Source organism: Thunnus albacares, chromosome 4, assembly GCF_914725855.1.
Source record: "Thunnus albacares chromosome 4, fThuAlb1.1, whole genome shotgun sequence".
In the NCBI taxonomy this organism is placed as follows: Eukaryota; Metazoa; Chordata; class Actinopteri; order Scombriformes; family Scombridae; genus Thunnus; species Thunnus albacares.
In genome coordinates, this window is record NC_058109.1 from 32,517,784 (window position 1) to 32,539,328 (window position 21,545).

At 39.7% G+C, this 21,545-nt stretch overlaps 2 protein-coding genes across 2 annotated transcripts in view; both read left to right on the forward strand.

The window, feature by feature from the left end:
* Nucleotides 1-19,813, forward strand: part of cdk18 (cyclin dependent kinase 18) — a 51,183-nt gene extending 31,370 nt beyond the window's left edge. The window contains exons 3-16 of the mRNA XM_044349005.1: nt 742-878; nt 2,298-2,429; nt 2,981-3,037; nt 4,359-4,473; nt 5,678-5,772; nt 5,876-5,938; nt 6,659-6,782; nt 7,286-7,406; nt 8,910-9,007; nt 9,095-9,200; nt 10,927-10,969; nt 11,078-11,168; nt 13,056-13,133; nt 14,499-19,813. Of these exons, the coding sequence (XP_044204940.1) occupies nt 742-878; nt 2,298-2,429; nt 2,981-3,037; nt 4,359-4,473; nt 5,678-5,772; nt 5,876-5,938; nt 6,659-6,782; nt 7,286-7,406; nt 8,910-9,007; nt 9,095-9,200; nt 10,927-10,969; nt 11,078-11,168; nt 13,056-13,133; nt 14,499-14,533 (1,295 nt within the window). The 3' untranslated portion in view covers nt 14,534-19,813. The remainder of the gene's footprint in view (nt 1-741; nt 879-2,297; nt 2,430-2,980; nt 3,038-4,358; nt 4,474-5,677; nt 5,773-5,875; nt 5,939-6,658; nt 6,783-7,285; nt 7,407-8,909; nt 9,008-9,094; nt 9,201-10,926; nt 10,970-11,077; nt 11,169-13,055; nt 13,134-14,498) is intronic.
* Nucleotides 19,814-20,666: 853 nt separating this feature from the next.
* The window catches only part of mfsd4aa (major facilitator superfamily domain containing 4Aa), a 39,991-nt gene continuing 39,112 nt past the window's right edge, over nt 20,667-21,545 (forward strand). The window contains exon 1 of the mRNA XM_044349002.1: nt 20,667-21,441. Coding sequence (XP_044204937.1) covers nt 21,209-21,441 — 233 coding nt within the window. The 5' untranslated portion in view covers nt 20,667-21,208. The remainder of the gene's footprint in view (nt 21,442-21,545) is intronic.

A 21,545-nucleotide genomic window follows, 5' to 3' on the forward strand; every position in this document is an offset into this window, starting at 1 on the left:
CCCATCAGTCAATCAGTCTTCAACTTTTAGCAGCATAGAGCTAAGATTCATTATGACATGTCCACTTTTCAACGTCCAAATCAAATTCTTCCCAACATTACTCCCAGCCTGTCTATCCTGCTTCACTTGGAAATATGTCATAATACAGAAGTTAGATACTCTCAAAATGCTGTTTCATCTGGACTTTAATGTATGAATATTTAAAAACCCTAAACTTGTGTTGTGTGCATATGATTTAGATTCACTTTTTACAACGTACAAGGGCAGTGGTCAGGTCCTAAGTGGTATTGAATTGTTCATTTTATTTGGTAAAGAAAAAAGATAAGAATTAAAATTACAGAGGGGATTTAATAATGACAATATTCAAATTATCTCCACATGAAGGACTGCTCTGAGGCTCCTGGGATTTAATGATTCACACAGACCAAGAATGGATATGTTTGCCCTTGATGTTTAAATGTCAGCTCTAGCTGTGTGATTAAAGGACAGTATGTAGCAACTAACTACAGGGAGACCTAAATAAATGAGTGAAGAAATATAATGAATGCAGATGCTTCCCTACAGGGCATGAGGGCTTAATGAATGCTTTGATTAGTATGAAAATGGCGTGAATCACATACTGTGGCCTTTACAGATGCAAAATCTCCACTTAGCGCTCTAATACTTCATGGTAGTTTTCCTTTAATTGGTCATCAATCTACAAATGCTGACCAAATGTGATGTCTCTCCCTTGTGTGTCAGGCCTGACTCCAGATAGGCTGGGTCCTCCATCTCATGATGCCAGTCCAGTGAGCCCTGAACCAACCACACCGGGAGCTCAGTCCCCGTCCCACCTCCACTACCACAGCAAGGCCCAGCACAGACGTTTCTCCATGGAGGTAAGAAGAGGTCTTGAAGAACAGCTGTGGGAAGAGATTAATATGACATGGGACTTAAAATGCAAAGTTTTCATTTAGGTTTCTGGTCAAGCTGCACTTACTTGCTACCAAGCTTTTCTTCCACATTTACAGAATGGTAAAGTTAATAATGATTTGCATTACAAAGGAAGCACTGATGGGAAATGGTCTTGGTTCAAGTGCACATTAAAAGCATTAAAAGTCAGTCTGACATAGATATCATCAGTGCCACAAGTAGTTTGTTCTCTTGTGTAAACTCTTCCTCAGGAGTCGTTTCGCCATTTCCACCTCTGCCAGCTCACTGAGATGAGTCACCTCGGAAGCTTTTAACCCTCCCCACAGCACCAGACCTTTTTATTGGAAATGTGAGAGAGTTCACGGTTCCACCTTTTCAGAAAACATCCCTGCGGAGCGAGTGTGATTCAGAGTCTTTCTCATACTCCACACAACTCATACCAGACAGTCAAGTGAAGCTATGCCAGAGGGGAGCAAGCACTCAGGAAAGACTTGGTGCTGTGAAGACAGAAATAATGGTGCGACAGTGAGAGGGCTGAGGGCTTAGACAATCTGCATACTGTAGCTTTATTCGACAAGCTTAAGACATGTGTGTACCTCTTTCTAATACAATTTTTAATAAGTTATAACAAATTCCTATATGGTTATAAATCAGTAAGTCATAAGGACAATTTTATGGTTGCCAGGATGTGAAAAATCCCTTTGACTTGTGTATAATTTTTATTCATCAGGACAACCTTTCCGATATTCAGCCACTTACCTTCTTGCAAAGAGCTGCAGACCTTTCAGACCAAAATCCATTTACGAAATTATCAACATTTACAAATCCAGACTTCATGTATTACTGTAGTGGAAGAGCCCAGCCAACCCCCATCTACTGCAGGTAGTCATACAACCCAACTTCAAAAAATGGGAACTATTCCTTTAACCCAGTATCGTGTCAGTGCTATATTGACCTAAATTGTACCCAAACATTGCTTATTTTCAGACAGTCGATGGAAGTAGCTATCATGCAGCCCAGTGAGGGCTGAGTCTTTTAAAGACGGCAAGTGGTCAAATTCTCAGTTGGAGGATCCTTCCTTAGAGAGCTAATTAAGAAGAGAGAGCAAGTTATGCTGGAAGATACAAAGCGATTTTCACAAGTTGGCAACCCCAAATTAATTACTACTTATAAACCCTTTAAACAGTATACCTATTAAAAAGTGGTACCATGTCCACATGTCCTTTACACTGGCAAAATGAGCGCAAGTTTGCTAAGTGGCAAACTTCATTAGCTTCATGTGGTTTTAAAAACAAACTTCTAACAAGGTAGCTAATCTCGACATCTACAACAGACAGTCGGACAGACAGGATATTGTAACCTTGGTGTCTGTTGACTGCCTGCAGGACGTCAGTAAGCGCATGTCCCTGCCCATGGACATCCGCCTGCCTCCAGAGTTTCTCAAGAAACTGCAGCTGGAGAGTGAAAACTCACCGCTCTGCAAACCTCTCAGTCGCATGTCTCGACGTGCTTCATTGGTTAGTACTCTACATGACTACATACTTCATATGCTACATATATACTCTATCTTTATCTATATACCTGAGCTCATATTCAAAATGACCACAGGCTTATAGTATTAGCTCAGTTAAATACAGCATATTTAGCCTCATATTTACAGGTTTTTTTGTTTAGTTAACCCTCATATTAATCTCATTTTAGCAACTATGTTGGCTTCTTGTTTATTTGATAGATTACTGTTGAGCCAGTAAACATCTTGGCTCATATGACAGAGCATAATTTCTCTCTGCAAATGAGGAGTCCTCTTATCTTGCCTTCTTCTGTATTATTATTGTTATAATGAGAATGTTATTTTCTTTTATATTAACCACACTTTTCCATCAAGAGGCATTTTGTTTCCCGCCTGGTCAACAGAGTAAACAAGGATTTGTTCTTAATTAACTTAAGAAAATATTAACTAATGTATGCAAATGTAATCTTTTGGTGCTTTGAAAGTGTAATCAGGAGACAAAACTATGACTTCTGATACCAGAAGCTTAATCTGTTCTTTTTCTCTTTGTTCCTCTAGTCTGACATAGGCTTTGGGAAACTGGAGACATATGTGAAGCTCGGCAAACTGGGTGAGGTACGTCAATTACTCAAACATTCACCTATTAATAATTTTCAGACAGACGATGGAAGTGGCTATCATGCAGTCCATTGAGGAATGAGTGTGCAGCAGCTAAACCCACTGCTGCTGCCACTGAGCAATAACTTGAAGCTAAAGTGAACCTTATCAATTGAAAATAAAGCGTCTCCCTGGTGTTTAATGTCAACCATGCTGACCTCAAGTTGTCTGCGAGTTTTCATTACATTTCTCAGGCATTCTGTGAGCCAAGCCTCTCAGGGATCCAAGAGCCTGTCAAAATGGGTACAACACATGCAGGGTGCTTTAGGCCTTATTTATATGCCTAAATGAGACAAACAAGTATATACAGTATATATACAGTATACCCATGTGTCCATTTTCTTTCATCAGTTCTGCATGGCTGGCTCAACTTAACAAGAATAAAAAGTTTTAAATCTGCATTCACTCCATGCGATCAGCCATGTTGCTTTCTGTAGGATCACAAAGCATAGACATGCTTCGGATGAGGAGGGCTGTAAGACTGCGTGACACAGCTGATGCACTTGAACCCCCCACCATTTATCTGAGAACATCTATTGCCTCAAGGAGTAAGGAATGATTAGTGACAGAAACTGTCTGCATTATTCTCAGTCACAAGCCTCAGCAGCAGATAACAGCAGCGGTGAGAGATTGTGAAGAGCTGTTTTTGTATTCAATTATCATAACCCATGTGGTTCACACAACCTGCCCTGTCTTTGGTTTGTTTTACACGCAGTGGAGCTACAGTTATTTGCAGATTTGGTCATTATAGAAGTACATATTTTACTGCTATTCGTTTGCTCAATATCTGAAAAGATGTGCTCTCTTTTCGGCCTGCAGTAGTTGATCTACAGTAATTAGAACACTTACAAACCAATTATAAAAAAGAATTACCTGCAGTGGAAAACCAGCAGTTTTTTCAGTAATCAAAAACAATTATGTAGCAATACATCTTCATTTAATTAACAGATTAAAACAAAGCCTGTTTGAGATGCTTCCATCACATTGGAGTAATGTTTTGATGATGCTTGTGGATGATAGCAATTAAAAACCTCATTCAGTCAGTTGGGATTAATTATCTGTAAAGCTTTACTGTTTTTTTATCTGCTACAGATGATGGTGAGAAAGTACTCAGCGAAAGTAAACAGATTCCAATCAAATTAGCCACATTATTCCGTCTATATTAATAGAAAAGGGTAAACCTGCTAGCATGTGAGTAACAGCTCTTGAGAATGCAGTATTAACAGAATGTCAGCTAGAGCTGGATACCTAAAGTATACCTGTGTGTTTGTGCTCATAGGGGACGTATGCCACAGTGTTCAAAGGGCGAAGCAAACTTACAGAGAACCTGGTGGCGTTAAAGGAGATTCGGCTGGAGCACGAGGAGGGAGCACCTTGTACAGCTATCAGAGAGGGTACACACACACACACACACACACACACACACACAGATTCTCCAGTCCAGGGATGCTGCCCTCCAGTGGATAATAATTCCTTTTTAGGGAGAAGGAACGGATTGGAGCACATTTATGACTGTCAGTGTCACTTAAATATGACTTCATATACATTTTGATGTGGAGGCGGCTGTCGCTGTGTAACTTAACATTTGGTAAGCCTTGCTGTGGTTGAGCTAAACCAGAACTTGCTGGAGTCTAAAACATAGCTGCAAGCTAAGCAACACTTGCAGCACAGCTCTGTGGATGGTAATCTCTGTCTGGACATCAGTCCATTACTTTGGTCCAGGCTGAAATCTCAATTATTGGACTCACAATACAGTTGCCTTCATAAGAACATACATGGTTTAAAATTGATAAAATAATCTGATCCATGGAAATCTATCCTTATACTCAACTCTGACCTTAAACTTTTGTCAGAGCATGTCTGAAACCTCAGAGACAGTGAGCTCTGGGGAATTCTACAGGACACATCAACTGGGTTTAGACAAAGTTTAAAGATCCTCCCCCAGACATTTTTAAGACATATAAAATACTCTTACTTGTGCCTCATATGGTTTTTCCACAAAAGAAGTTTAATTAGTTAACATTTACTCCTTTCTATGAATGTGTCAATATTGTTCATGTCAGAAGTTTAACTGCTGGACACAAGATGTCTCCTACTTCACTGTAAAGTCCAGTGTATGTGCACTGGAGGCTTCGAGTTTCAACATTGCACTTGTGCAAGTTGTATACTTGAACCTAAGTATTTGTGATGTCACAAATCATGCTCATAGGTACACACCATGAACTCAGATTTAAGGTGAGAGCACAGAGAAACTTTCCGTCTTCAGCAGATTAACCTGAAAACAGCCTGCTGGTGTCAAACTCTGCACATACATCATTCTACACAGTGAAGCTCAAACATCCAAGTGAACAACATTTGAGTGGAGGGGGACTTTGAACCGCAGCCTCTAAGGACACAACAGTGAGGTTTAACAGAATTTGTGATTTTGTTCCACACAACACCGGTTCAAACCTGTCTTTAATCTTAAACTACAGCTAAGCTAATGACAGAGCAACAGCCCTGCGGTGTAGTAGTTTTTTTTGTAGGTGTTTCTACTGTTGTTTTTCTGAAGGCACCTGGAGAAAACACAACTCATCTGTCCCTCTTCTGTCCACCCAGTGTCTCTACTGAAGAACCTAAAACACGCAAACATTGTCACGCTGCACGACATCATCCACACGGACCGCTGCCTCACGTTGGTGTTTGAGTATCTTGTGAGTACATTTAACATGTAGCATGCAGGTGTTCAAAAGGTGTTGACCTCAACTACATAAGCGGAATATGGAGAGATTTGAGTGTCGCTGTTGTGTCTTACAGGACAGCGACCTGAAACAGTACTTGGACAACTGTGGGAATCTCATGAGCATGCATAACGTTAAGGTGAGCTGTATTATTAGCCACGTTGGATCTCACAAGCTCAACACACAGCTACAAAGAGCTACACAAAGTTCTACGGGTGGTGAGAAATGAGAACGTCCCAAATCATCAACCAGCAGCACTGGTTAAAAGCACAGATACCCCCCTCACACAAATAACATTATCATAAAAAATACAAAAATAACATTAGCATGAAATGTCTGCTCTGACCAGACTAGTGAAGCTAGGAGGTTTCCTGATTGGGATCATTTTCCATCCATTACTTTTGCAATTCGTGCAATTTAAGACACAAAAACAACTTCACACGCTGACGTTCTCATAAGCTCTCAATCATTCCAGTTTGTTTTCTACCACCTGTATGCACATGCTCACTGATGACTCAGAAACCCATCTATACACCAAAGATAGACACAAACTTGAATTGGTTTACATCTGTGCCACTAATAAATAACTGCATGAAAACAAAAAAAATCAGCTAAAAAAATAATTCTGAATGATTCTGAACACCTCTATGAATTTTGTGACTTAAATTAAAATAAAGGGGATAGGAAGGGTTAGAGGGAAGACTTGAATAGGAAGAGGTAAATTCAGTTGATTTATTGATGAGAGTTGATCATAGGTTACATTATGCCTTTAGTAATCAATATTGCATAATAATCTTGTATATGTCTTTTTGATGGGAAAGTCATCAACATCGTCATCATTTTCATTTCTCACCTACAGATCTTCATGTTCCAGCTCCTGCGTGGTCTGTCCTACTGTCACAAGAGAAAAATCCTCCACAGAGACCTTAAGCCTCAGAACCTGCTCATCAACGACAAGGGCGAGCTCAAACTGGCCGACTTTGGTAGGAATGAAAACAAACACATACAGCATACGGACATCAACAAATGCAAGTGTGCTCATAAAGACACAGACATTTGGGAATAAGATAGCACGTTTCCTGCCACAACTGCTTTCCAATTATATTTTACTGCCACTCTGAGATCTTCTGTCCTGATTACTTTAGCACCCTTACTTCCTGTATCCTAGCAACTGTGGCCCCTCTTTCTGAGTTTTCTCAATATGGTGCTGGAAGTGGGCAGATAAACCCACCAGTATTCCCTGATTTATAAATAGTTTTACCTAAGCACGGCAAATGGTCTCATATCAGGACTATTATAACATTTTTCTTGGATGACACAGTTTTACAAAACTATACAAGACTTAAGTAAATTTTACTATGACACACAGTGGTTATAATTTCATGGGACTTTTTGGGACAAAACGCAGATTTATAGCAACAAATACCTTTGCAGAATCCATACTGCTAACCTCCAGTTAAACCCAGACTGTGCTGTATTTGTCCAGGTCTGGCAAGGGCCAAGTCCGTCCCCACTAAGACCTACTCGAATGAGGTGGTAACTCTATGGTATCGGCCCCCTGACGTGCTACTGGGCTCCACAGAATACTCCACACCCATTGACATGTGGTGAGTAGTGCAATATGTATATTCGACTATCAGTATTCCAACATGTTCTTGCATGCTGGAAAGGATTCTTCTCTTTTTGTCCTTTAACAGTGATCCATGATCTACAATGCCACAATGAGCATCTGCTCACATACAAACTGTAAGACATGGATTGCTGGAGCAATCACTTTGTGTTGAGTGACTGTAACCACCAGCGTTATCTTGTGAGAATATGAGGGCTTCTAGACATTTCAAATCTAAGTGGAGATTGTAAATAATATGCATCTAGTTTGCTTATGCACATTTAATGCAATTAATACACATTTTATATGCAAAAATATTGTACTGTATATATTGTGTATTGCATGAAATTAGTACTAATTCAGGCTCTGAATGTAAGGCTGAGAATTTCAAAGAGAATTGTTCATGTGTGTAAATCACTTTAATTACTCAAAATATAAAAGACACATTGTTGCTAAGCTCTGGATCAGGACTATTATACACACAGTCCAAGTCACAGTCTCTCATGTTGGGCCTTTCAGTCAATCAGCAGCTCATAAAATGTATTACAAGAGGAATGTTGAAATTATGAGTTCAGTGGATAAAAGGCAGGCCGCTTAGCAACTACAGGGATGGAAAAAAGACATCAGGTGAGTGTAAAGTAACAAAAAAATAAATTTTTCCCATGACTGAGAAAGGTTTCCTCCATCAAAGTTAATATAAACCATGAAAAATCAAATATGGTGCAGGATGTCTTGTTGCTCACCGACTGGAGTGCTACCACTCATTGCACTGATATTTTTGAATAAGCATATTATTTTGCAAATTGAGAACTAAGATCTTTAGGTCTATATATGTAGAAATTTGAGATTTCTGACTTTGGCGACTCCTACTGGTGGTTTTAGTCCTCTCATCTGACCCCTGACCTAATGTTTCTCCAAACTAACCGTAGTTTTATCCTGGATCTGGATCTGAACACAGCTGATTATCTAAACTCTCTTAGGGAAAAAATATGAGTGCTAGTCCTGGTATTGAGCGAGGCTGTGTGCTTGATGTATTACATGAATATCCAAAAGCTTGAGGATTGCCCAGGATTTCCATGACTCTTCCATATCACCATGCACTTCTATTAAAATCTCCCAGGTTATTAGCAGAAAGATGACTCACTAGTCATACAGTGGAGTGAAATTCTTCTGCGTTCACTTTCATTATTTGCTCATTAGTACTTTGCCAAGGTGAGAAAACCTGCACAGCTCTGGTAAACCACTGAGGACTAAACATGGCTCTCTGGCAACATGACAGCCTTTTATGAGCTCACCTAGCTCTCATCAGACTACAGTGTGCCTCTTCAGCATGCTATCCTGAACAAAAGGCTGCACTGTGCCCACTCACACCATGCTTGTTTGCACTTATGATCAGCACTCTTTGAAAAGTGTGTTCTTGTTGAACAGAACCTAACCTAGATTTTCCTAATTGTTGTGTGCACCTCCTCCCTGTATCTTCATCTCCTCCTTCCTCTTCCAGGGGTGTGGGCTGTATCCTTTATGAGATGGCAACAGGTCGTCCCATGTTCCCTGGTGCCACAGTGAAGGAGGAACTACATCTAATTTTCAGGCTCATTGGTAAGACAGCAGCACAAGATAACAATATGCTACAGGCCAATCTAAAAGTGGTGTCCTCTGACATCATGATGTTTTTTTGTCTTTCAGGGACTCCAACAGAGGAGACTTGGCCAGGTATCAGCAGTAATGAGGAGTTTAGGTCTTACCTCTTTCCTCAATACAGACCTCAAGCTCTCATCAACCATGTGCCCAGGTAACACTTAGGCTTCATTAATACTGCTGCTTAAATCAATTAACCAACCAATAATCCTTGCAATGTACATGGGCATGTCAGTATTGTTTTAAAATTTGAAAAAAAAAGTGTATGTATATGTGACGGGGCGCCCGTGAACGCTCCGTCATGCCCTAACCGGCGTGCGTTTCTCTCTCTCTTGGCCGGGGAGAGAGTGCCGGTGCCAGAAGCGCACAGCGCGCAGCGCTCCCACTGTTCCTGCGGAGCCATGCTCCGGTTAAAACTGTTCCTTGCAGGCCCGCACTTGTGTCCCGCGGTCCTGCACTCCCACAAACTTTTCCCCACTGTCCGAACTCTTTTCTGCACACTCGGCGTTGGCACGACACACACACATATCCACTTACCTGCTGCTGCTGCCTCTGGTTGCCTCCGGGCATGGGCCAAACTGAGGCATTATCTGGACACACTATATATAGCGCTTGGTGGCGCGCTTAAGAGGGTCAGGTGACCATGGACTATACCATCGACATTGTATGAACTGATATTTTATGATTTATTTTGGTTTGGGGGTATTTGGCCATCGCTGTATGGAGGGCAATTAGTGCCATTTTTCCTGTATGCAAAATATATCATTGATTTTTGAATTTATGTTCATTGTGTTGTCAAATTTGACTGTAGGAGTCTATAATTTGTTAATTGGTTTGCCCGGGGGAGGGGCTAAGAATATATAAAGGGGAGCTCCGCTCGTTTAGGTTGGTTGGGTTTTTGGTCGTGGTTAAGTAACAATGTGGGTGACAAACTGCCAGTGTGAATTCTGTTGTGTAAATACTTTTTTTTGTTATTAGGTTTTTTTTTTCCCACTCCTGCACTGTAAATATTTTTGCCACTCTTGTTTGGGGGAACTTGGTGTGAATAAAAAATCACCATGCTGAAGTTTCTCGTTGTCTGAGCGAACCCGCGACAATATACTTTAAGGGTTATGCCATCTATGGGCTCCCTGTTTCTGTTTGCATTTAGTTCAAGACACTAATGCTTACCTACATAGTGGCCACTAGCACTGCACTCACCTACCAGAACTCCATAATTCATGTTTATGAGCCCGCTTCTTTCATTAAGATCTGCAAATTAACAACTAGTCTTACTGACATTGCAAGGCATAAAATCTCAATCCAAACTCTTCGTCTGGATGGTTCCTTGGTGGTGGAATGAGTTTCCAAACTCGATCAGCAGAATCCCTCTCTGTCTTCAAAAATCACTTGAAGACATACCTCTTCTGAGAGTACTTTCTCACCTAATATCCTCTTTCTCTCAATCCTTCTGGAGCTCTTTCTAAGAAAAAAAAGTAATCTGCTAGGCACTTAGATGCTACTTCTTGTGTCAGGTCTCATTTGTTCATAGCTTTGGACAAAAGTATCTGCCAAATTAATTAATGTAAATGTAACCCCTGGCATCCAGCATAATACTGTATGTTTCAGTCTGTTCAGCTGAGTGGTGACAGATGAGGAAAGACATATCAGTCCCCAGTTTGTCCATGTCAATGTTAACATGGTGGTATCATGTCAAACTCCTGGTTATGGGAGGAGAAATATCTGGTTTGATTAAAGTTTGAAACTTCTGAATGAAATGATCACTTTTATGAAAACTTTACTCACTTTAGGGCTTCTTCTGAATTCACTTTTATTATTGGTATCAGCATATAATCTTTCCCTGAACCTTCATTGTAAAAAAATGTCTTTTTCCTCATCAGGTTGGACACAGAGGGGATTGACCTGCTGTCTGCTCTACTGCTGGTATGAGACAAAAGCACAGACAATATGACCTTCCAACTGAATTTAGGGCAGAAAAGAACTGTGATTTTAGAGATGGTCTAATCATCTGCTTTTATGTTGTCACTGCAGTACGACACCAGGAGCAGAATCTCCTCTGAAGCCTCTCTACGGCACCCCTACTTCCTGAGTCTGGGAGACAACATACACAATTTGGCAGACAGTAAGACATATGCACACATATACTGTACACACAGTATAAAAGCCTGGCAACACTGACAGTGAAAAGTGAACTGTACTTGTACTGTTAATGCAGGTGACCACTTGGCCATCTCAGCAGTAACCTTTCTGAAAACAGTTCCTGTGCTTTTTGGTCAAATTCCATACGCACTGTGCCAGCACAGGAACAAGGCCTGACAACACACAGTTATTATGGGATAGGTAAAAAAAAATCAAGGTCAATCTTTATGCCAGCAGAGATCTTTTTTAATATTGAGCCATATTTTGCATGTGGCTAATTATTTGCCTCGTAGATTAATTTCTTCTTCATTAGCTTGTAGCTTGCTAGCTTAACAGCTAGTCATTATTGTCTCATGGAAAAGAGTAACTATTCTTGTAGTCTCACTCTGAAAACACTAACAGACACCTGAAGGGAAAGTTGGAGGAAGCAAATGACCTTTTTCAAAGCAGACATTTTGACTATGTCAGGAAAAGTCCTGGTGGAACTAATTATATTAACAATGATTATGTTCCTTTATGTGTCCCAAGCACTAGGCATCATTATTAGCATAATTAATTAAACCTGTGCTTTTTCTGCTATGAAATGTCAAGATGTCTGCTTTAAAAATGGTCTTTAGGAGGCTTTTCAGTGGCTCATCTCTTGAGTCAAGACTGCATGGTTGAAGATATAGCTTGGCTAAATAGCTACTTAAAAGCTAACAAAAACAGCAACAACACAAAAAAACCTCATCGTAAGGGATCACAATTTGAAATTCAGTAACTACATTACATTTACTTGTTACAGTAATGCTCCGTTACTTTCTCATTTGGGAATCGGCTTGGTCACTGTTTTTTGTTTGTTCGTTTGTTTGTTTGACTTTTTTTTATTTATTTATTTTTGAATTATTTTACATTGAAAAAAAAAACCACAACAAAACTGCATTAATAATAAAAGGGGGTACCATTCACTCTTTACTACCTCTGACCCATTCTTCTCAGAACAGCTTGTAAGCAGTCCATTTTCCCCAGCTTGTTCATGGATCTCTGCTTTAATCCTCTGTGCTTGGTCACTGTTTTACTGGGAGTTGGATAGAAGGCTGATCTTAGCTTGATCTCTGGACATTCATTAAACAGATTGGTCTTGTGCGTGTCACTTGATGCATGGGATGGAGGTGTGGGTAGCTGTACTCACCACGTTGGTTTGCTGTTGATGGTCAGCAAATTCCTCCAAATTGTAGAGCTTCTTGTTAAACCACAATGTCTCTGTTTTCTATTTCTACACGTGGTAATAGAAAAGATATGAGGTGTACGTGTAGAAGCTTCGGAGTTGCTTAAAGACACCTCAGCTGGGCTGAGTAGCAGAAATAATGTAACAAGTAATGTAACTGATTTCTTTTGCTGCTGAGTAATTAGTAATTAGTAACATAATTATTTTTTCAATAAGTAATTCATCACAGTTTTGGTCACCACTGCCTCACACACACTCACTTACTTTTCTTGTATAATTTACATATTTTAGGCCAAAGCCATAGAAACATTTTATCCTATATAATTTTACAAAAGTATGAGCATTAAAAAGAAAGTACTACATATTGCAAAATGTGTCCTGCACAGTACATATAGACTACCACTATAAAATCTAGTTTTCACTTTGTGTTCCAAGCTTCAACACATGGCACCAAACTGATTTTTCTCTTCAGACTAATTGATTAACAGATTTGTGCATTTGTCTTTCACGTTTTTATGTCAAGCTACAACCTCAAGGTTACAGTGTACTGTACAACAAAATGTGTCAGTGTATTCTGTTATTAAAGCCTTTATAAAACAGAGGCTGCAATCTTATTGTATTTATGCTCTAAAGTTGTCCTCTGCTTTCCCTTTCTTGTTTTAGCTGCCTCAGTGTTTTCTCTCAGAGAGGTGCAGCTCCAGAAGGACCCAGGCCACCGCAGCTCAGTGTTTCAGCCTCTAGGTGCTGTACCCTCCACACAGTTTCAACATAATATGACTACACTACAAGCTTTTCTCATGCCACTTTCATTTCATATAGTATATTATATATATTACACATTCTATATATTACAGATGATAAAATTAACAGATTTAATGAAGATAATTCAAGTTTACTGGATAAAAGGATAAAGAGGATTGTATCTCTTGTACCCACTCAAACACTGCGCAACTGTAACTGTCTGAATTAAACCTGGCTGTTAAGTTCCTGACCGCAACATCTGAAATGCTGAAATGTCTACGGATGTACTCTGCTAATTAGCTAAGGTCTGCAAGAAGCCAACATGCTGAGTTTGTTTACCCTCACACAAATAAAAATACCACAGAGAAGAGTCCCAGAGGAACTGAAAAGAAAATGAGAATAAATAGGAAGTTACTTATTCAAGTACTTATTCAATACAGATTACATTTGTTAGTTTATATACTTAATAAGCTCTTAATATTCTTTTTAAGACTCACTGATGAAGGTTACATGGGGAAAAGTCTTTTAAGTGAAAATGATAATTCAATGCTTTCCTGAAAATGTATCTTCTGTTGACCATCGCCGTCAAAAATAATGTAGCCTATGCATATACAGACAGGTGACAAAAACCAGTACAGGTCTGAATGCTTGACCACTACAGTAAGGGGATCTGGTGGCTCTGTTATGCTGTGGGGGGCATTTTGCTGGCATGGTTTGGGTCCACTTGTCCCCTTAGAGGGAAGAGTCACTGCTAGTCAATACAAAGTTGTTGTGAGTGATCACCTTTATCCTATGATGAAACATTTCTATCCTGATGGGAGTGGTTTCTTCCAGGATGACAATGCCCCAATTCACAGGGCACAGGGAGTCACTGAATAGTTTGATGAGTATGAAAATGATGTGAATCATATGCTATGGCCTTCACAGTCACCAGATCTCAACCCAGTTGAACACCTATGGGGGATTTTGGACTGATGTGTTAGACAGCACTCTCCACCACCATCATCAAAACACCAAATGAGGGAATCCTTTTTGAAGAATGGTGTTTCTCAGTCTTGGCATTGATTCTATAAGTCTCTGAACTCTTATGGAGGGATGAACACCATTCTTCAAAAAGATATTCCCTCATTTGGTGTTTTAATGATGGTGGTGGAGAGCACTGTCTAACACTTCCCACTAAGGGAACAAGTGGACCCAAACCAGGCCAACAAAATGCCCCCCACGGCATAACAGAGTGCTAAGATCCCCTCACTGTAGGGGTCAACCATTCAGACCTGTATTGGTTTTTCCTTTATTTTGTCATCCGTCTGTACATCCATCAGTATATTTTAGAATAAGTGTTAATTTCAATTTGTTTCTCTCCAGGCCGAGGAAAGAACCGCAGGCAAAGCATCTTCTAGAGGTCATAGAGAAGGAACAGAGACACAGAGAAAAGGAGCTGCCTTTTCAGACAACAGCAAAAAGGCCAACACAGCTCAGCACATTCACCAACATGCACACACACACACACAAACATACACCTGCATGAGAACATAAACTCATGTGCCCTCACTTATTTCCATGGCAGCTGACCATGGAGACACACAGGGTTTCCGGAAATAAACTTGCACTGCACGTGAAATGACTGAGCTGAGATATACTCCCCCCCCTACACACACACATATATTTGCTCACATTTGCACAATCAGTGACACTGAACATGCTGCCATTACTTAGTTGCACACATCAGAGATGAATAAATATTCTACCGACACACATATTCATTCCAAGAAAAAATAGGCAAGTAAATAAAATGCTCTGCTCTGTTATACAGTACATATATACACAAACTTGTCTGACATAGTATTACCACATATAATTTCCATCCAGAGCAAACCCAGGACTCTGGCCATCTATGGTAGCTACAACATCTGTAACCATCACAGAATTGCAGGTGTACAGAAGTATTGCCTGAATACAAATGGGACAAACAGAAATGGGAGTGGTGCAGTGTGAGTGAAGGTTGGTACAGTTTTAAATAAAGTCTAATAAGGTCAGTTTGTTTCCAAATTTTGCTAATGTTTTGTCTTACTAAAGTTTAGGTTTGTCTTTCACCAAAACACCAAGATATAGCTTAAAGATACACTCTTTGATTTTCTTACTGGGCCCAGTGGCCCCTCTGAATCCTAAAATATCCTCTCATTCTGGGATTTGTGGGTGCTTTCAGGGCCGTAGTCAGGCTGTTACAAATACTGAGGTCATGAGGTCCCCCAACACACCTCCCACCACCTTCAGAAAAATTCTGACTCCATTTTTTTATTCATATTTAATTTATACTGGTAATTGTTTAACTACACATTCTGTAATTCTTATTTCCCAGCATAAAGGTCTAAATGCTGTTTTAATCCATCTCCATACTGTCAAGTAAAATTCTGGTGGAGAAATGCTGAAAATTTGATTTAGTTTTTATTTTGTTGGCCTACAAGTAATCAAATTTATACATATTGAGTTTAAAAATACAGGGATCTGTTTAAAGTTTTACCAGGTTGCTAAAACCCCCAAATTCACAGAAAGTGTTAGCTACAACTGAGCTAACAGGCTAATTAAGCAGAGAAACTTAACCATGCAGTTGCCAACCTCTAAAACAAAAGGCTCGAACCTTGTACTGTATGCTAGCTAATGCATAATCTAAAGAGCTAATGCATTAGCAAATGATGGTTAGCTGCCTAGATATGTTAGCTAACTAATAAGCTTACATAACTTAGTCAAAGTCAGATTTATCCATGATAAAATAATTAGTTCACAGTCAAGAGTCACCAATATGGCAGCTAGAGGTGTGTATGTCACCTGGCAGTCCTGAAGTTGTACATGTGGAATCAAAAGCAGTCCAGACATTTAAATGGTAGCAAAACGCTGTTCATTTACAGTACCTCAACTCATATGTAACATACATTGAACCAAGATAAAATCTGAGTCATCGTGAATATAAACTTCCATGATAAATGGATTCATGTTGCCTTGCTACAGCGTGCCCGTGTTTCAACTCAGTGTGGGCTTTTGTTCCACACATACAGTGTTAACAGCTGACTTTCACTCCAGTTTTTTAAGTTGCCTTAGTAAACTGTGCATGATATTTTGACTTGTGAAGAATCTATATTTGATCTAGTGTAGCCAATGTGTTAGGATACATTTGCTTTGTGTCTGTAAATAACTCACTATAAGTGTATGTATTTCTTATAGTCTCCTATTTGCACAAACCAGAAGTGTCCTCTGAAGCCTGCTCCCTTCCCTTTGTGTCTTACCTTACATGATACAAAATTTGACCACTTATTTTACCAAAACCCCTTAATCCTAGACCAGTAAACTGAGGAAGTATGTCTTACAAGTAGTAGCAAATCACTCTCAGTAGGAGTCACCACTACCCCTTATGTTTTGCATAGCTATGGCCTATATCCATAGAGCAGCTGGCTGAAAGGCCACAAAAGTCACTGTATAAAACTACATACAGTATAACTTTCGACAGTACACTTATCTGCCACTCAAGAGATGCAGAAGTGAAATGTTCAGATCTTCCTTATCTGGTGTCCTTCACAGTTCCCTAATTGCTGTTCTGGATGGAACCCAGAGTTTAAGTTTATGCCCTAGAAGACAAAATGATCCACAGACACAAAAGTGATGGGGGCTCGTGGCTAAGCTACACTCTCCTCTCTCCTTAATCTGCCCTGACTCCCTCTCCCTCCCTGTCCCTCCCTAATCCTCCCTGTCCAGTGCTGTTGAGATCCAGCAGAAAAGGAAATACTGAGGTGTAAGCCATTTACAATGGGGTTGGGGCCACATTAATAAATTGTGAGGTGTAATCAAAGTTGACTGTTAAATTGGCAGTGCAATATGAAAGAGATGCACAAGGTTGTTTAATGGCTTCCTGTTGCCATCTTTCTTCCAGTCACTGAAACTGTGCTGTACTTTCAGACATAAGACATAAGAAGTCGTGTATCATAATGTTGCTATCATTTTCATTTATTGTTTCTTGTGACTGAGTTATACATGAACCAAACATGTTTTAAAATATGGACTGATATCATAAATGGTGGACTGGAAATGAAATATTTCCTTGTGTATTGTTGATTGGATCGACATCCTTGCCTTCAGATTATTCATTATTATCCATGTCCATATCTAGAAGTCAAAGACAACTGGACATGCCTTTGTTTTTGTTTTTTTGTTTGTTCACTTCTCATCTGAAATTCTCCCTCATTTCAGAATGACTGGTGGTGAGTCCCAGGCCTTTATGTCAACTCTGTTGCCTTTATTTGACAGACCATGTCGAGACAGGAAACGAGGGAGGAACAGAGGGGTATGACATGCAACACAGTTCCCCCAACTGGCGGACCTGTGCCACATGTCACACTGCACAACTGTTATCATAAATCTGAATTTATGTTGATTTTGTGAGATGATGTGATGACTATAAAATAATGATTAGGTGGTCAGCCAGGTGGCAACCAGATGCTGGAATGTGATGCAGTTTGTTGTTTGCCAACTGAAAGAGGATGAGGAGGATGTGATTTAGCTGTTTCTGTATTGTGAGTGTTTCTCTTTGGTCAGAAGGCTCCGCAGAAATGACCTGCAAATATTAGTGTGGACACAAGTTGTTGTCACACAAAAATGGCATTTGAAAAAATTGCTGGTTTTAGTGTAGACATGTGACAGTACTTTGAGGACAACACTGTATTCATATTGGACCGAGAAGACAGGTGGTTTGACAGAGCAATGAAGCAGGCCATCTGTGCTAAACTGGAACAATTATCACTCAACAGAGGAGGGGACCTATGACACCAATAATTAGCCATTTACAGTTCAGTCCTGACATCCCTCCCCCACCACTGAGGTAGTGCCTCTAATGACTCTCACATGACTGCCATGTGGCCTAAAGATCCACATGTAATCTTATAAACTTACAATGTGTGAAAGACTTTACAGAGGTAAAAGGTGTTGTCATGCTCCAGATGAAGTGCTTGTTGGATTACTGAACAGTGTACAAAAGCCTCTCCAAGCCTACCTTTCTGATATTTAAATTGAGGGGGCTTGGTCCCACAGAGACGTTTAAAACTGACAATCCAACAACCTCTTCATGCAGTGACTGGCCACTTGTACCAAGGTGTGAAAGTATGCAGGATTTGTAATTCTCTTTCCAGCTTTCTTTTTTCTTCACCAACTACTCCCATCAATTCTGATTTGTACAAATGAGTGCACCATGAATACCTTCATGGAGACACTTAGAGGAAAGTGTGCGCTGTTATACCCATTTGAATGATTATTGTGTCTTGCCCCTCTATGACAGCAGGCTTTTGCTTTTCACTTTTCTTAATGTGGCCATTCATAACACCTATAAATAATGCCTTGCTACCCACCAGTCAGTCAGAACTGAATAAGCCTTTTGCATGAGAGGCAAAATATCTTTAAGAAATGTACAGCAAGTCCAGTTGCCTTTGATTTAGCACCTCTAGATTATTTGATCCACAGATTTAAAGGGGTCATGAGATTCCTGTAAGAGTTTAGGAATGATACGTTGAGACCGTTCAGGGAAGACAGAGGTAGAGAAGCTAAGCAAGTTCTCAGACTGAATACAGTGTGTTGCTTCAAGGACCAGTGAGACATGAAACACAACCTAGAAGACTGGTTGGAGTAACAGATCTATGACTTTAAAGGTTTCTCACATGCCAACACTTATCTTTATGTTAATTATTTTATCTTTTGTCACAATGATCACAAGGAACATGAAATAAAAAATACAGCATTCACGTAAGTAGAAAGTAATCTACCAGGAATGTGCGCTTGTATAAATTTGATTGGCAATTCCAGATGATGTCCTTTGTGGTCTGGCAAAAGTTGGATCAGGTTCATCTTTTTTGCTGGAATATTCTGTGTTGTTTTGCCAGATCCATCTGTGTGCCAGACTGGCCTCATTTACATTAATACACAAAACTAAACAGTAATCAGACAGTTGTTGGTTTGACCCTCAAAAGCACTGAACCCCTGAAGCACTCCGGCACCTGCTTGCAGACTGATTTGAAGAGTCGTATGTGCGCAGGTTGGGGGATTTGTGTTTGTGTGAGATTAAAGAGTTAAAAAAAGTTAAGTGGCCGCTTCAAGTTTTTCTACCTCTGAAGTGAATAAAGCTGATGGAAGTCATATGTTGAGTCCATCCAACCCTCTCTTCACCTGTCAGTGAAAGCAAGCAAACGTCAAGGCAACAAGGAGAGAAATTCAGGGCAAATCTGCAGGGACTTCAGAGGGATGTATAGCTGTGGTTGTTACACTTCCAACCTCCCCCTCCTTTCCCTCAGTGGCAGAAGTATTACTCTGTGTTTAGTTGTGGTAAATTAAGCTATTTTAAATACTGTAATGAAAAAGAAATAATATATATGTATTTTAACAGATGTTTTCATCTTTCTCAGTGAGTTTTATGCGTTAAAAAATAGAGCACTGTATTTAAAATAAAATAAAGAAAAAAACCTGCAGATGATGTCTAAATGTTTTATAAAAGATAAGTTTAGATTTTGTATGAGATGTGATATTTTGTGTGATTGGTCTACACTGTTATAAAATGAGAAATTGAATGTACTGTGACTGCCAACAGGCATAAAATTGATTGAATAATTGATTAATTAATGAATAAATAAACTATAAGAATAAACACATTTTCCTGGTCAGTGTTTTATTTTTGGCTCTTTACATGATTAATTTTATAATTTTGAGTTGATAGGATGTGTTTCTTGAAGTATATAGAACAAACGCAGTATCACAGATGAACACAAGATGGTGCTATTGGGTTACTTCATGTCAGTACAGGACATCCCATTAGTTTTTTTTTACTGTAGACTGATGCACAGTTGGTGATAAAGGCAGCGATACAAAATGTAGCCGCACAGTTAAAACATCACTGTTTTTTTAATATAATCTATATTCAAAAGAACAAATAAATAAAAACAATCCTGCACATTTCCCATAACTTTTCAATTACACTCGATATTACATAGCCTAATGATAACCCAATTACCTAAGTAGGAATAATTTCCCGTTTACATTCCATGGTATATTTTTATACAATTTAGACAAGATATTGGCAGACATTTGCTAGAAAATAATAATAATGAAACATGCATGGGAGGTTTATACATGGCCCCTAAAATATAAAGCAGTATTCACAGAATCAAAATGATTCATGTTGGGAAAAACATTTTTAAAAAGTGTGATTTTTAATTAGGAGGAAACCATTACACTGTATTTGAATATAACATAATTGATAAATGACAGTCTGTTATATTTCCTTTCAACAACTATACAACAATACACTGACTTTTAAAAACATCATCAACTTTATGAAATACAGGAGCAGATGGGTGCTCCTTTTCATTTTCATCTCACTATTTCAGTTGACCTACTGCTGCCAAACCACATTAACCTCACAGGGAGGAATGAGAAACCTTTATCATGCAAGTCAAACCAATGAACAAGCCCACACCTGCATACACCTCTGACAATGTTTTAGCTGCCTTAAAATTATTAACAGGCACACACATGCAGTGGACAGTGTGACTGAGAGATGCTGTGATAGACTGCAGATCAGTGGTTGCTAGTTTGGTGTCCAGAGCCCACTAAGGGCCATGAATGATGACTACATTTAACTTTTTTACTTTTACTATATATTTGATGTTTTTACAGTTGGCATACCCCCACAGTTTTAAAACTAATCATCTTTTTCTGAATCATAAACAATGACAAACTTTTTTAGTGGAATGATGGCGACAGGAAAATAATAATTTAGCCTATATGGTTTTATGGCCTAACTCTCAGAGAAGAACTGATGTGAAAGCAGTCAGAAAGAGGGCGGTGCATTGTGCCAATAAGCGTGACGTCCGTCAACAGGATAACTGGCTCTTCACTGGGAAGTGCCTCGCCTGAGTGACTTCTAAAGCTGTGTTTACTTTGTCCTGGCAGTCTGCTTGGTTGTTTTTGACTGGCCACGCCATCAGTGTAAATGAGCAGTTGGCAGCTGTGCAGCGCTCAGGTAGAAGCTCCTGTGAAGGAACGACATGAAGCTGCTGGACGAGCGGATCTGGTCGCTGTTTAAGCGCCATTGGCGTCATACTCTGACCTACTGGAGTGTGTTCTTCAGCTTTGGCCTGTGCATCGCCTTCCTGGGACCCACCATCCTGGACCTGAGATGTCAGACCCAGTCCACCCTGCAACAGATCACCTGGGTCTTCTTCTCCCAGCAGTTCTTCCTGCTGGTGGGCAGCAGCGTCGGAGGGCTCTTCAAGAAAACGTGAGTGTGGTTGTAGTGATCACTAAGAGGGATGTCACACATACCTGAACATAAACTTGGTTTAAGAATAGGAAACAGCGGTCTGACAGTGTTTTTGTGGTACT